The following is a 15258-nucleotide window of genomic DNA, read 5'->3' on the forward strand; positions in this document are numbered from 1 at the left end:
GAACAGATATAGCCCTTACTTCACTCCAGACTTGACTGCCCTTGACCAGCACAATAACATCCTGTGGCGTACTGAACTAGCACCGCATAGTCCCCACGATATGCAACTTTTCAGGGAAGTCAGGAACCGATGCACACAGTCAGTTAAGAAAGCAAAGGCTTGCTTTTTCAAACAGAAATGTGCGTCCTGCAGCACTAATTCCCAAAAGTTTTGGGACACTGTAAAGTCCATGGAGAATAAGAGCACCTCCTCCCAGCTGCCGACTGCACTGAGGCTAGGATTCACTGTCACCACCGATAAATCCAAGATAATTGAGGATTTCAATAAGCATTTCTCCACCCAAATCCAGACAGCTGATGTTCTGAAAGAGCTGCAAAATCTGGATCCCTACAAATCAGATGGGCTAGACAATCTGGACTCTCCCTTCCTAAAATTATCCACCGCAATTGTTGCAATCCCTATTACTAGTCTGTTAAACCTCTTTCGTATCGTCTGAGATCCTAACGATTGGAACGCGGCCGAGGTCGTTCCCCTCTTCAAAGGGGGAGACACTCTAGACCCAAACTGTTACAGACCTATATCCATCCTGCCCTGCCTTTCTAAAGTCTTCGAAAGCCAAGTGAACAAACAGATCACCGACCATTTCAAATCCCACCGTACCTTCTCCGCTATGCAATCTGGTTTCAGAGCTGGTCACGGGTGCACCTCAGCCACGCTCAAGGTCCTGAAATGACAGCATAACCGCCATCGATAGTACTGTGCAGCCGTCTTCATTGACCTGGCCAAGGCGTTTGACTCTGTCAATCCCCGTTTTCTTATCGGCAGACTCGACAGCCTTGGTTTCTGAAAATGACTGTCTCGCCTGGTTCACCAACTACTTCTCAGATAGAGTTCAGTGTGTCAAATTGGAGGGCCTGTTGTCCGGACCTCTGGCAGTCTCTATGGGGGTACCACAGGGTTAAATTCAGGCTGACTCTTTTCTCTGTATATATGTCGCTCTTGCTGCGGGTGATTCTCTGATCCACCTCTACACAGACAACACCATTCTGTATACATTTGGCACTTCTTTGGACACTGTGTTAACAAAGCTCCAAACGAGCTTCAACGCCATACAACACTCCTTCTGTGGCCTCCAGCTGCTCTTAAATACTAGTAAAACGAAATGCATGCTATTCAACCGATCGCTACCCACCTGCCCGACTAGCATCACTACTCTGGACGGTTCTGACTTAGAATATGTGGACAACTACAATACCTAGGTGTCTGGTTAGACTGTAAACTCACCTTCCAGACTCACATCAAACATCTCCAATCCAAAATTAATCTAGAATCGGCTTCCTATTTCTCAAAAAAAGCCTCCTTCACTCATGCTGCCAAACATACCCTTGTAAAACTGACTATCCTACTGATCCTTGACTTCGGCGACATAATTTACAAAATAGCCTATAACACTCAGCAAATTGGATGCAGTCTATCACAGTGCCATCCGTTTTGTCACCAAGCCCCATATACTACCCACCACTGTGACCTGTATGCTCTCATTGGCTGGTCCTTGCTACATATTCATCACCAAACCCACTGGCTCTTGTTATTTATAAGTCTTTGCTAGGTAAAGCCCTGCCTTATCTCAGCTCACTGGTCACCATAGCAACACCCGCCCGTAGCACGCGCTCCTGCAGGTATATCTCACTGGTCATCCCCAAAGCCAACACCTCCTATATAAAAAATATAAAAAAGGTTTTCTGCTCTTTTGCATACCAGTATTTCTACTTGCACATCCTCATCTGGACATATCACTCCAGTGTAAATTGGCTTACTTCATTTGCACACACTGTATACAGATTTTTATTTTGTGTTATTGACTGTCCGTTTGTTTATCCCATGTCTAACTCTGTTGTTTTTGTCGCACTGCTTTGCTTTATCCTGGCCAGGTCGCAGTTGTAAATGAGAACTTGTTCTCAACTGGCCTACCCGGTTAAATAAAGGCTAAATAAATAAATGTATTTTCAGGTAGAGATTCTTCTCTCCATCTCCGTGCCTACAAAGACCGGACTAGTAGGAGCGCAATGGAGTATGTCATTGTAGTTAAAAACCACATTTTCTTCCCTCAATTACAGTACCAGTCAAAAGTTTCAACATGCCTACTCATTTAAGGGTTTTTCTATATTTTTGCTATTTTCTACATTTATAGAATAATAGTGAAGACATCAAAAGTATGAAATAACACATATGGAATCTTTTAGTAAACAAAATGGTGTTAAACAAATCAAAATATATTTGAGATTATTCAAAGTAGCCACTCTTTGCCTTGATGACAGCTTTGCATGCCCTTGGCATTCTCTCAACCAATTTCATGAGGTAGTCATGAACAGTCTTGAAGGATTTCCCACATGCTGAGCACTTGTTGGCTGCTTTTGCTTCACTCTGCTGTCCAACCAATACCAAACCATCTCAATTGGGTTGAGGTCGGGTGATTGTGGAGGCCAGGACATCTGATGCAGCACTCATCACTCTCCTTGGTCAAATAGCCCTTATACAGCCTGGAGATGTGTGTTGGGTCATTGTCCTGTTGAAAAACAAATGATAGTCCCACTAAGCACAAACCAGATGGGATGACATGGCGTATGGCTGCAGAATGCTGTGGAAGCCATGCTGGTTAAGTGTGCCTTGAATTCTAAATAAATCAGACAGTGTCACCAGCAAAGTACCATCACACCACCTCCTCCATGCTTCACGGTTGGAACCACACATGCGGAGATCATCCTTTCACCTACTCTGCGTCTCACGAAGACACAGCAGTTGGAACAAACAATCTCAAATTTGGACTGATCAAACCAAGGGACAGATTTTCAACGGTCTAATGTCCATTACTCATGTTTCTTGGCCCAAGCAAGTATCTTCTTATTGGTGTCCTTTTAGTAGTGGTTTCTTTGCAGTAATTTGACAATGAAGGCCTGATTCACGCAGTCTCCTCTGAACAGTTGATGTTGAGATGTGACTGTTACTTGAACTCTGAAGCAGGTAAGGCTGGTAAGTCTATTGAACTTAGCCTCTGCAGCAGAGGTAACTCTGGGTCATCCTTTCCTGTGGTGGTCCTCAGAGCCAGTATGTGTAGGTAATCCTGTCTAACTCTGCTTTAAAAAAAATGTATTGTGTAAGTGTTGCTCTACGCTTTCTGGAGGACCGAGTTTTGAAATCTGTGGAATTAGAGTATGGTAACTACGACGATGGCGAAAACACCGGTCTCTGGATTATACAGTTGAAGTTGGAAGTTTACATACACCTCAGCCAAATACATTTAAACTCTGTTTTTCACAATTCCTGACATTTAATCTTAGTAAAAATTCCCTGTCTTAGGTCAGTTAGGATCACCACTTTATTTTAAGAATGTGAAATGTCAGTATAATAGTAGTGCTTTTATTTCCGCTTTTATTTCTTTCATCACATTCCCAGTGGGTCAGAAGTTCACATGCACTCAATTACTATTTGGTAGCATTGCCTTTTTAAATTGTTTAACTTGGGTCAAACGTTTTGGGTAGCCTTCCACAAGCTTCCCACAATAAGTTGGGTGAATTTTGGCCCATTCCTCCTGACAGAGCTGGTGTAACTGAGTCAGGTTTGTAGGCCTCCTTGCTCGCACAAGCTTTTTCAGTTCTGCCCACACATTTTCTATAGGATGGAGGTCAGAGCTTTGTGATGGCCACTCCAATACATTGACTTTGTTGTCCTTAAACCATTTTTCCACAACTTTGGAAGTATGCTTGGGGTCATTGTCCATTTGGAAGACCCATTTGCGACCAAGCTTTAACTTCCTGACTGATGTCTTTAGATGTTGCGTCAATATATCCACATCATTTTCCGTCCTCATGATGCCATCTATTTTGTGAAGTGCACCAGTCCCTCCTGCAGCAAAGCACCCCCACAACATGATGCTGCCACCCCTGTGCTTCACGGTTGGGATGTTGTTCTTTGGCTTGCAAGCCTCCCACTTTTTCCTCCAAACTTAACAATGGTCGTAATGGCAAAACAGGTCTATTTTTGTTTCATCAGACCAGAGGACATTTCTACAAACAGTATGATCTTTGTCCCCATGTGCAGTTGCAAACCATAGTCTGGCTTTTTTATGGCGGTTTTGGAGCAGTGGCTTCTTCCTTGCTGAGCGGCCTTTCAGGTTGTGTCGATATAGGACTCGTTTTACTGTGGATATAAATTATTTTGTACCTGTTTCCTCCAGCATCTTCACAAGGTCCTTTGCTGCTGTTCTGGGATTGATTTGAACTTTTCAAAACCAAAGTACATTCATCTCTAGGAGACAGAACGTGTCTCCTTCCTGAGCGGTATGACGGCTGTGTGGTCCCATGGTGTTTATACTTGCGTACTATTGTTTGTACAGATGAAGTGGTACCTTCAGGCGTTTGGAAATTGCTCCCAAGGATGAACCAGACTTGTGGAGGTCTACAATTTTTTTTCTGAGGTCTTGGCTGATTTCTTTTGATTTTCCCATGATGTCAAGCAAAGAGGCATTGAGTTTGAAGGTAGTCCTTGAAATACATCCACAGATACACCTCAATTGACTCAAATGATGTCAATTAGCCTATCAGAAGCTTCTGAAGCCATGACATAATTTTCCAAGCTGTTTAAAGGCACAGTCAACTTAGTGTATGTGAACTTCTGACCCACTGCAATTGTGATACAGAGAATTATAAGTGAAATGATCTGTCTCTGTATCACACTTGTTTTTTTATAAACAATTGTTGGAAAAATTACTTGTGTCATGCACAAAGTAGATGTCCAAACTGACTTGCCAAAACTATAGTTTGTTAACAAGATGTGTGGAGTGGTTGAATATGAGTTTTAATGACTGCAACCTAAGTGTAGGTTGGAGTCAACCTCAACTGTCTTCAAACTTCGGCAACCATGGCATCCTTGACAGGGAGAGCCGTCCATCCATGATTTTCTAGCTAGCTAAATTTTCAGACATGATACTTTTCTGATTTTAACAAATGCATTCTCATTTTAAGTTAGTGTATTGTTAGCGAGCTAGCTAACGCTACAAGTATGATCTTATTATTTGTATCTCAGAGCCATTTGCTTTGCTCGTTATAGCCTAATGTTAGCAAGCCAATTTATATTATGGTTGATTAGCTACCTGTAGGGTAGTAAAGTCATGAGTTGGGTTTATGGTTCATTGTTTAGCTAGCTAGCTACATGCCTCAACAAGACTCCACTATACAATTAACAATTTCAATAGAATGTCACTGCAACAACTGTTGATAGAACTAACGGGTAAATTCCCTCTGGCTATCTACTCATATTTCAGAGCACTCTCGTCTGTGCAAGAGCACAGAATAATTGAGAAATTTACTAACGCCTAACACTCGTTTTTTTGGGGCTAGTGTCAGTAAACGTTGGCAATTTTTTTTAAAAATTGTTGCCAGCTGATCCAATGTTCTGGATAACATAAAAACAGCCTAACTAGCTCTGTTAGGGCGAGTAAAATGGTCAGTGAACGGTTATCTCACGTTAGCCAGATAGCTTGAGTGCTTGATTGTTAGGACAGAACGCTTCGATCAACACTTGAAGAGATGGGTGGGGCTAAAGCATTAGGGTGTGAACGGTGCTGAATAGGTGTAGACAACGAGCTCTCCAGTAGGTACCAAAACATTCAAAGGCCTTTTTCTCGAAAGTGAAGTTACAAGGTTATCAACTTTCAAAGCAGAATTACTTTCCCATTGTTCCTCAAATGCAGTGTATGATATACAATTGTGTAGTCTGTGTATTATTATTATTTTTTTACATTGGATAAAAGCAAGGCGGTCATTCACATATGGACTTGATCTTTTACCAAATAGGGCTATCTTCTGTATACCACCCCTACCATGTCACAACACAACTGATTGGCTCAAATGACCAACTTTTAACAAGGCACACTTGTTTATGTAAATGCATTCCAGGTTCCAGGACTACCTCATGAAGCTGGTTGAGAGAATGCCAAGTGTGCAAAACTGTCATCAAGGCAAAGGGTGGCTACTTCGAAGAATCTAAAATAGAAAATTATATTTTGATTTGTTTAACACTATTTTTGGTTACTACATGATTCCATGTGTTATTTCATAGTTTTGATATCTTCTATTATTCTACAGTGTAGAAAATAGTACAAATAAAGAAACCCTTGAATGAGTAGTTGTCAACGTTTGACTGGTACTGTATATAGAATATTTCCCCCCTCACTATATCGCGCAGTTCAGGCTTGATCTGATTTATCTCTAGAGAAACTGTGCATTGAGCTCAGAATTTATTTGAAATGAAACTGAAATAATTGAACCAACGTCGGTCAATTAATTGTTTAAAAAGCAAAAAATAATTGTCATTTTGGTTAACAGCACTACCTCCCAGGACAAATTGTGTAATGCTGGTCCCATACGGGAGGACCTAGCACACTAAAGGCTGCCTGGCCAACCCAGGAGGAGGAGTTAGAGGGAGTATCAGAGCGAAGCAGCAGTGATGATGCTTGCCTGGGGTCCATATTGGCTCCTTGTTAATGTACTACGCCCTTTGGTATTCCCAGATCCTCCCAGTCTGCTAATAGTTGTCGGTCAGATCTGTTTAACCCCAAAGTGGAATGGGCGAGGAACCAAAATGGAACCAGTATGAAGAAAAGTGAAAGATCCTCTTGAACATCATTTCTCCTATAAACAGATCTATATTTAGGTGACACCTATAGGTGTGGGTAGCTTTGGAAACATCTCTGTGAGGTGCTCCAAGCAGCCCTGTTGCGCTCCAGTACACAGACCTGTTAGTGTGCGCTATGCAGCAGGACGCTGACAGTCCTGCTCACAGTTATGGTACTAGCTGTGGGTTAACCGCTATTTATAGCCTAGCCTTCCCCAGTTGGTGGAGGCACAATTGTAGGTTAGTATGCTGGGAATGGGAGTGGAGGGCCATAGGCAGTAGGCATGTCTCAGTGGGTTAACCCCATGGTGTTTGCACAGATTATATTCTAGCTCCTATTACCCTCTCGGGTACAAAAATGTATGTACCAATCACAGATCGCCACTTTAGTCTCTGATCTAGCAAGGTCGTATAGGTATTTGGTACTGGAAACCTTGCCTTCAATTCCGTTTGAGCACACAGACCAGTGATGGACAGCTATTGAAGCCAATCCCTCTGGGATCAGCTGGTCTGGTGTTGAATGTGTCACCCACTCTGTGGCAGGGCCAAGGTCTTACCCTGTGTCACAGAGGCTGTGTCAGACTTGACAGTTCATGCAGCTTTAGTGTTCTGATCAATTCCCAATGAGTAATGCATCTACACCTAAATTTGAAATATGTCTACCATATCCGGATTCCCTTTTCCTGCGCTGTATTCAAATGTCAGAATGTGTTCTAGAAACGGTGGTTGAGGCAAAATATGATAACTCAACTGATGGCAGAAGCTAACTACTGTAGATAACTAGCCAGATAACCTCTGTAGCTAGCAAGCAACACTAAAGTGATTGCAAATGGATTAGCTTAACTCTAGCCAAGCCCAAAATGTTTTTTTTTAGATAGGTGGCTAGCTTTTATGAGGAAACCTAGTCTTCACATGCTAGGAATGTATTTCCTCCACCGTTATAATGAAAAGGTGCCTCAGTCCCAAACTCAAGATTTCGGGAGTGCTGATGACGTCGCCCACTGTATGCACGTTTGGTACCCTGAATGTGTCTAGACTGAGGTGAACACAATCAGACCACAAAGCGACTTTTCAATGTGATCTTTGTGTTCTGACAGCAGAAGTCGCATGTAAGTGGAGACATGACCTGATGTACCTAGTAGTCACCATCAGGCCACAGTGTAGGGACCGACTGTGTGTGTTCCCTACACACACAGTCCGGGGAAGCTCTTTCGTCTGTTCTCCGTCCCTGCACTGGCCCTCACTCTAATGGCTGTCAGCAGACCCACACCCAGCCCCTGGGCTGTCCACACCACTGCCTGAACACAACTCTGCTTTGTGTGTGCGTGAGGAGCGACCCGTTGAGCTACCTCATTATCATACAGGGGCGAGGCGAGACACAAAAGCCCCTTGCGAACGAGGCAGCGTTCCTATCCGGGGCTGCAGCCCAGTCTGAGCTTCAACAGACTTTCCCTTTGGTGTCAGGTTTCTCACTTAGCACCTCGTCAGTTCTACCCGCAAACAAGCAGGTGAAATGCACCACACTTTGGGTCTATTGAACCCAACTCAGTTTTTATGGTTGATACTCTATTAGGAATTTAGTCGCCTCTTCCGTTGAGACCATTTAGTGCTGACGGAAAACAACTAGTTTTGTGTTGAGTAGTGTTTCTTCAGAGGCCGGTACTCTAGCAGCTGCACTGTGATCAATAGCAACTGCATTATTGACTGGTCTCTACTCTCACAGCCAGCTCAGCTTTGGCTGGCTTCTCCACTGGCTCAAAGTGACTCGCTCAACTCCTCCAGTCTCTTGCTGACTCTGTCACGTGTTGCTCTATATCTGATCAGAGAATGCACTGACATCTACATACTTTAGTATGTAAACTACAACCTCTTCCCCCATCTCTTTTCACCTCTGTCTGTTCTTTCTGTTCCACCCTAATCCTCAGTGTGTTCTGGTGGTTGTAGGAAGTCGGGTCAGCAGTGGGTCAGTTGGCTGGTATGTGTAGTAGATACAGTACAGACAGGGTCTGTCTGTTAGTGAGTTAGGGTCAGCAGTGGGTCAGTTGGCCGGTATGTGTAGTAGGTACAGTACAGACAGGGTATGTTAGTGAGGTTGGGTCAGTTGGCTGGTATGTGTAGTAGGTACAGTACAGACACGGTCTTGTTAGTGAGGTAGGGTCAGCAGTGGGTCAGTTGGGTGGTATGTGTAGCAGATACAGTATAGTACAGACTCTGGGCCTTCTCGTGCTGCTGCTCACTAGACCATCTCTCTCACCACTGCTCATCTGGTTTGTGTTGAGAAGAGGGGCATCAATATTCATTCCTGATATGTGTGTTTATGCTTTCTCTTTTGTGTGTGTGTGAGAGAGAGAGAGACACATTGCCTGCCCTAAGGTGGATTAGCTCATCACCCAATGCCTGTACTCCCCCCTCTACCCACCCCCTCTCCCTGCTCAAATGTCATCTTCATCTGACCCTCCCCCCCGGGGCAATCAGCCCCCCATTACCAGACAGTTCAACCCCCTTTACACCACCTTTGATGTGCTGGGCCAACCTTTATTTTAGGTAGGCTATATGCTTTAGCAGTGTGCAGCATAATTACATGGATGGTCGGCAGTAACAACATGGATGGATGGATGACCATCCGTTAGCTCACAACAAACTGGCTTGTTCTATCTTATTACCATGTATGATGATGTAATTTCACCATTCTGTCATTCATCTGGGCAGCTCCACCTCTTGTGGGCGTTATGTTGCCAGGGAATCGTTGAGAAGGATGACTGGGGAAAGAGTGCGATTTGCTTCTGGTTTTACTGGATGAATGTTGAAGAACAGCGGAGAGGGTTTCAGTGATGTTTAGAGAGACTGTTGAATGGCCTACTAGCTATTAGTGTGATCTGTCTTCCTCTGGTTGTAGTCTGGAGTGGGGAGGTTGTCTGTGCGCCTACTGCGCTCTAGTCTGAGAGTTGGAGAGAGGCCAGCACATCTGGCCGTGGTTAGGGGCTTTATGGAGTGTCTGGAGCTGCCTGCTCTGTGATAACCCCTTGCTTCAGGTAACCTCTCCAGGGCCACAGTATCAGACCAGGGGCCTCGGGGCCCCTCAGTCAGTCAGCTCCTGCCCTGCCTGCTGTTTCCGGACAGGGCCCATGTAGCTCAGCTCCAGCAGGTTGGGATTGGAGGATGGGGCTTGAGGTGAGGTGATTGTTTGTTGTGTGATAGTGGAGAGGGGTTTTGGACTGATATGGGAGAGGGGACTGGCTGGAGCAATGGGGGGCCCTCCTAAAGCCTTGTCTCACACCGATTGGTTGAGCGATCATCCTCCACTTCCTGTCTTTAGCCTACATTCTTTCCTGCTTTATTTTGTAGTCCACCCCTCCCCATGACCTGAATCTGAGACATGAGAAATCAGTGAGCACAAAAATACATTCACGCCACGAGTAGTGAATTGGCCTACATATCCAACAATGTTACGGTGATTCCTCTTTTACTGGATGAAACCGTAATTTCTTCCAAAGATTGTCACCCAAGCGTCATGCTTAAGGACTGCGTTCTCTGGGCTCGCAGAGGAGTGGGGGGCCGCAGGGGGTGAAAACTGAACCTCTCCAATGCACCTGTGACCTTTCACCTCGACCAAAGGCTTGTGTGTCTCGACGGGGACTCGAGTGATAAGTAATGTCACTGATGTTTTTATGGACAGTGGCCCCGGGATCAAAGTTGAGAGGATTATAAGTCCAGAGAGTAAAGGCATGGAGGCTTTCTTCTCATCCATAGCTGGAGAATAAGCTGCTTGGTTTTTGTCTCATCCGTAGCTGGAGAGAATAAGCTGCTTGGTTTTTGTCTCATCCATAGCTGGAGAGAATAAGCTGCTTGGTTTTTGTCTCATCCGTAGCTGGAGAGAATAAGCTGCTTGGTTTTTGTCTCATCCGTAGCTGGAGAGAATAAGCTGCTTGGTTTTTGTCTCATCCATAGCTGGAGAGAATAAGCTGCTTGGTTTTTGTCTCATCCGTAGCTGGAGAGAATAAGCTGCTTTGTTTTTGTCTCATCCATAGCTGGAGAGAATAAGCTGCTTGGTTTTTGTCTCATCTGTAGCTGGAGAGAATAAGCTGCTTGGTTTTTGTCTCATCCATAGCTGGAGAGAATAAGCTGCTTGGTTTTTGTCTCATCCGTAGCTGGAGAGAATAAGCTGCTTGGTTTTTGTCTCAGCCGTAGCTGGAGAGAATAAGCTGCTCGGTTTTTGTCTCATCCAGAGCTGGAGAGAATAAGCTGCTTGGTTTTTGTCTCATCCATAGCTGGAGAGAATAAGCTGCTTGGCTTTTGTCTCATTCATAGCTGGAGAGAATAAGCTGCTTGTTTTTTGTCTCATCCATAGCTGGAGAGAATAAGCTGCTTGGTTTTTGTCACATCCATAGCTGGAGAGAATAAGCTGCTTGGTTTTTGTCTCATCCGTAGCTGGAGAGAATAAGCTGCTTGGTTTTTGTCTCATCCATAGCTGGAGAGAATAAGCTGCTTGGCTTTTGTCTCATCCATAGCTGGAGAGAATAAGCTGCTTGGTTTTTGTCTCATCCATAGCTGGAGAGAATAAGCTGCTTGGTTTTTGTCTCATCCATAGCTGGAGAGAATAAGCTGCTTGGTTTTTGTCTCATCCATAGCTGGAGAGAATAAGCTGCTTGGTTTTTGTCTCATCCATAGCTGGAGAGAATAAGCTGCTTGGTTTTTGTCTCATCCATAGCTGGAGAGAATAAGCTGCTTGGTTTTTGTCTCATCCATAGCTGGAGAGAATAAGCTGCTTGGTTTTTGTCTCATCCATAGCTGGAGAGAATAAGCTGCTTGGCTTTTGTCTCATCCATAGCTGGAGAGAATAAGCTGCTTGGCTTTTGTCATTAACCCTGCATATTTTCAATTGATTGTGGAATGTTCATTCAAAATAGTCTAGATGGAGATGGTCCAGAGACGGGGGGGGTGTGTGTGTGTGTGTGTGTGTGTGTGTGTGTGTGTGCGCATTTATACGCGTCTTGTTCAGATACACAGCTGCTTCTATCATCAAAAACAATACTGCTTAAGCCGTTATCATACGTACTGCAGCCCCACAGCAGTGGAAATCCCCATTTTGGTTTCTATCCGGATAATTATTAGCAGCTTTTATCGGTTTTGAGGGGTTTGAGATTGAGGGAGGGTAAGAGACTATTTCTGTCTCTGTTTATGTAAGGAGGGAATGGTGCTGAGAGGGAGAGAGGAGGACTGTGGGAATGTTTGTTCAGCACAGAGATCGTAGCCCCAGTCCATGTCTGTCTGTTTGGATGCTAGTGATTGTTCTGTATCTATGCTAGACTTAACCAGCCACATGACGGTACACAGTGGACTGAATCGAAGTGATGGTTGTCTATGGAAAGAACTCTGACGGTTGGTCACCTGTAGATTATAGGTCACTATGTACATGGCTAAGATGGGGTTTACTGTAAGAAGGCATGTTTAGCAAGTTCAAGTGGCACACACACACACACACACACACACACACTTATTAACCTCAACCCAGCTGATCAGTGTATTACTGTTACCCTCGGTTGACCTCGTGATGACTGATCTGCTATCTTCTCCTTTTCTCTTTGTCTCTACAGGGGAGACATGTCAAAACTGGACAGCTGGCAGCCATCAAGGTCATGGACGTCACAGAGGTAAAGAAGTTCAAACTGACTGGAACACCCCGTGTGTGTGTTGTTCAAGGAGGATGGCCAGGTCTATTGGTGAAACGATGTAGTCTGAAGCTGAGCTGCGATGACCTTTCACATTTCAAACTGCCCACTATGCCTGTTTATTTGTCAACCAGGTCTTTCAGATCATCTGACCATTGTCTTATTTGGGCGTCAGATTAAAGGATAAATGGCCTAATGTCAGGTGTCTTTGCAGGGTTATTACAGTGAGATTGACGCAAAGGGCCTTACCCATAGTTGTTGAAAGTGTCTTAGCCTAATCAACAACAGAATTAATATACATTTTTATTTCTGTGAGGAAAAAATACCTTTAATTGGGAGAAGTACAAGCTCTTGATGTATTTTAGCCTTCGATACACACTATATATACACTATGTATACAAAAGTATGTGGACACAGTGGATTCGGCTATTAGTGTATAAAATCGAGCACGCAGCCATGCAATCTCCATAGACAAAAATTGGCAGTAGATTGGCCATACTGAAGACTTCTGACTTTCAATGTGGCACCAACAAGTCAGTTTGTCAACTTTCTGCCCTGCTAGAGCTGCGTCTAGGAGCAACAACGGCTCAGCCGCGAAGCAGTAGAGCACACAAGCTCACAGAACGGGAGTGCTGAAGCGCATAAAAATAATCTGTCCTCGGTTGCAACACTCACTACAGAGTTCCAAACTGACTCTGGAAGCAACGTCAGCACAAGAACTGTTTGTTGGGAGCTTCGTGAAATGTGTTTCCATGGCCGAGCGGCCGAGCAGCCGCGCACAAGTGTAAAATAACCATGCGCAATGCCAATCGTCGGATGGAGTGGTGTAAAGCTCGCCGCCATTGGACTCTGGAGCAGTGGAAATGCATTCTCTGGAGTGATGAATCCCGCTTCACCGTCTTGCATTCCAACGGACGAAACCGCCAAACCCAGATGCAAGGAGAATGCTACCTGCCCCAATACATAGTGCTAATTGTAAAGTTTGGTGGAGGGGGAATAATGGTCTGGGTCTGCTTTTCATGGTTTGGTTAGGTCCTTTAGTTCCTTTAGTTGCCAATCGGTGTGGAAGAACTTGACTGGCCTGCACAGAGCCTTGACCTCAACCCCATCGAACACCTTTGGGAGGAATTGGAACGCCGACTGCTAGCCAGGCCTAATCGCCCAACATCAGTGCCCCACCTTACTAATGCTCTTGTGGCTGAATGGAAGCAAGTCCCCGCAGTAATGTTCCAACATCTAGTAGAGGCTGTTATGGCAGAAAAGAGGGGACCAACTTCATATTAACACCCATGATTTTGGAATGAGGTGTTCGCCAAGCATGTAGTGTAGTTAGCCAACTCCTCATTTAGAATATACTAGTCTACATGGAAATTCTTTGAGGTCCTGTCTACATTTCAGGAAGAACTTTGACTTCTCCGTAATCAGCCGCTCGTAAATCTCAGTATAATAAGCAGAGCTCATTACAGCTAAAGCCAGCGGGATGTTTTATGGCTAAATTACGTCATGTTCAGGCAGGCAGGCAGGAGGGCAGCCCTTTGCTCTCTCTGTGGCATTCTGCTTTTATCTACTGAAATAGGACCTCCAAGTGAATATGGAACTAGCTGGACCACCCACACACACCCTAATGACCCCCCCCCAGAGACTTGTGGTTAGTTTTATGATATAGCCGTTGCAGTATAGGCCTACCATGTGGTCCATGTCGTTTAACATAACATTTACTCTTAAACATTGCCTAAGTCAAATTCTCAATTCCGTTTCATACCAATGTGGTCATTCTGGTTCTAGACCAGTTTCTCTGTTCTTATGCCCTGACTTGCCCCCTGCCTGCCACTCCCTGCTGACTGTCATGAGTAAGGCTCTGATGTGTTGCCTAACCGTTTCCTGCCATGGGTGTCATAGGGCATATCTCACCTGGTTTCCACTAGTTATACCCCAGCCACAAAACCAAAAGGCCTATCTTTAAAATTCATGAAAACAAAAATGATTTTTTTTGGTCTTAATTTAAGGTTAGGCATAAGGTTAGCTTTGTGGTTAAGGTTATACTTAAAAATTAAGAAGAGAAATTGTAGAAATAGGTGGTTTATTACTTTGTCTGTGGTAACTCGTGACGACCCACTCCACCCCCCGGTTACGTGGTCATACACCTGGCCTGATATAGCCTCTCGTCTATGATAGGAGGGATAGATGTAGAGATTTCACCACTATAGGCTATGAATGACTCTGTTGCTTCACCCTGCCAGGTAGAAAAGCACCTGTTATCTCAACAGCAGCTCTCTGTTGTCCTTACAAACTGTTACTGTTGCTGAGAGAGGGAGAGGTGGGCATGGCAGTCCTGGGCTGTACTATTAGCCTGCTCTGCTCTCCCACTAGGCTACCTGCTGGGGCGGCAGGTAGCCTAGTGGTTAGATCGTTGGACTAGTAACCGAAAGGTTGCAAAATCAAATCCCCGAGCTGACAAGGTAGTAATCTGTCCTTTTGCCCCCCTTTACCCACTGTTCCCAGGCCGTCATTGAAAATAAGAATTTGTTCTTAACAGACTTGCCTAGTTAAATAAAGGTGAAATAAATATGCCTGGCCATGCTGTGTATTGTTTTACTCTTTGCCCTACATGGTGCTGCGTTAACCGCTTGAATGATAATGGCAATGATCATTTAATGATCATTTCTGTCTAAATAGAAAATGACATAACCAAAAGTGAATCCCCCCTCGTTTTTGTCCTAGTGATTGTCAGGAATGCTCAGCCAGCCAGCCGCCTGTTCACAAACAGCTGCAGGAAACATGGGAAAGAGGGAGGGCTAGAGGAGGAGCAAATGAGAGCAGCAATAAGGCTGCCTGCACAGCCAACAGACAGCCTCTACTTGCTGGCACTGGAAGGGTCTGGTGGAAGAAAACTGTGCGTGTACCTACGTGCATCTTT

General features: G+C 44.6%; 1 protein-coding gene across 9 annotated transcripts in view; it reads left to right on the forward strand.

Annotated features, from left to right (window-relative positions):
• LOC139412974 (mitogen-activated protein kinase kinase kinase kinase 4-like) overlaps window positions 1-15258 on the forward strand; it is a 52842-nt gene that overhangs the window by 12166 nt on the left and 25418 nt on the right. For all 9 annotated transcript variants that reach the window (XM_071159899.1, XM_071159906.1, XM_071159901.1 and 6 more), the window contains exon 3: window positions 12267-12323. In XM_071159899.1, the coding sequence (XP_071016000.1) occupies window positions 12267-12323 (57 nt within the window). The remainder of the gene's footprint in view (window positions 1-12266; window positions 12324-15258) is intronic.

Source organism: Oncorhynchus clarkii, chromosome 7 (assembly GCF_045791955.1).
Source record: "Oncorhynchus clarkii lewisi isolate Uvic-CL-2024 chromosome 7, UVic_Ocla_1.0, whole genome shotgun sequence".
Classification (NCBI taxonomy): Eukaryota; Metazoa; Chordata; class Actinopteri; order Salmoniformes; family Salmonidae; genus Oncorhynchus; species Oncorhynchus clarkii.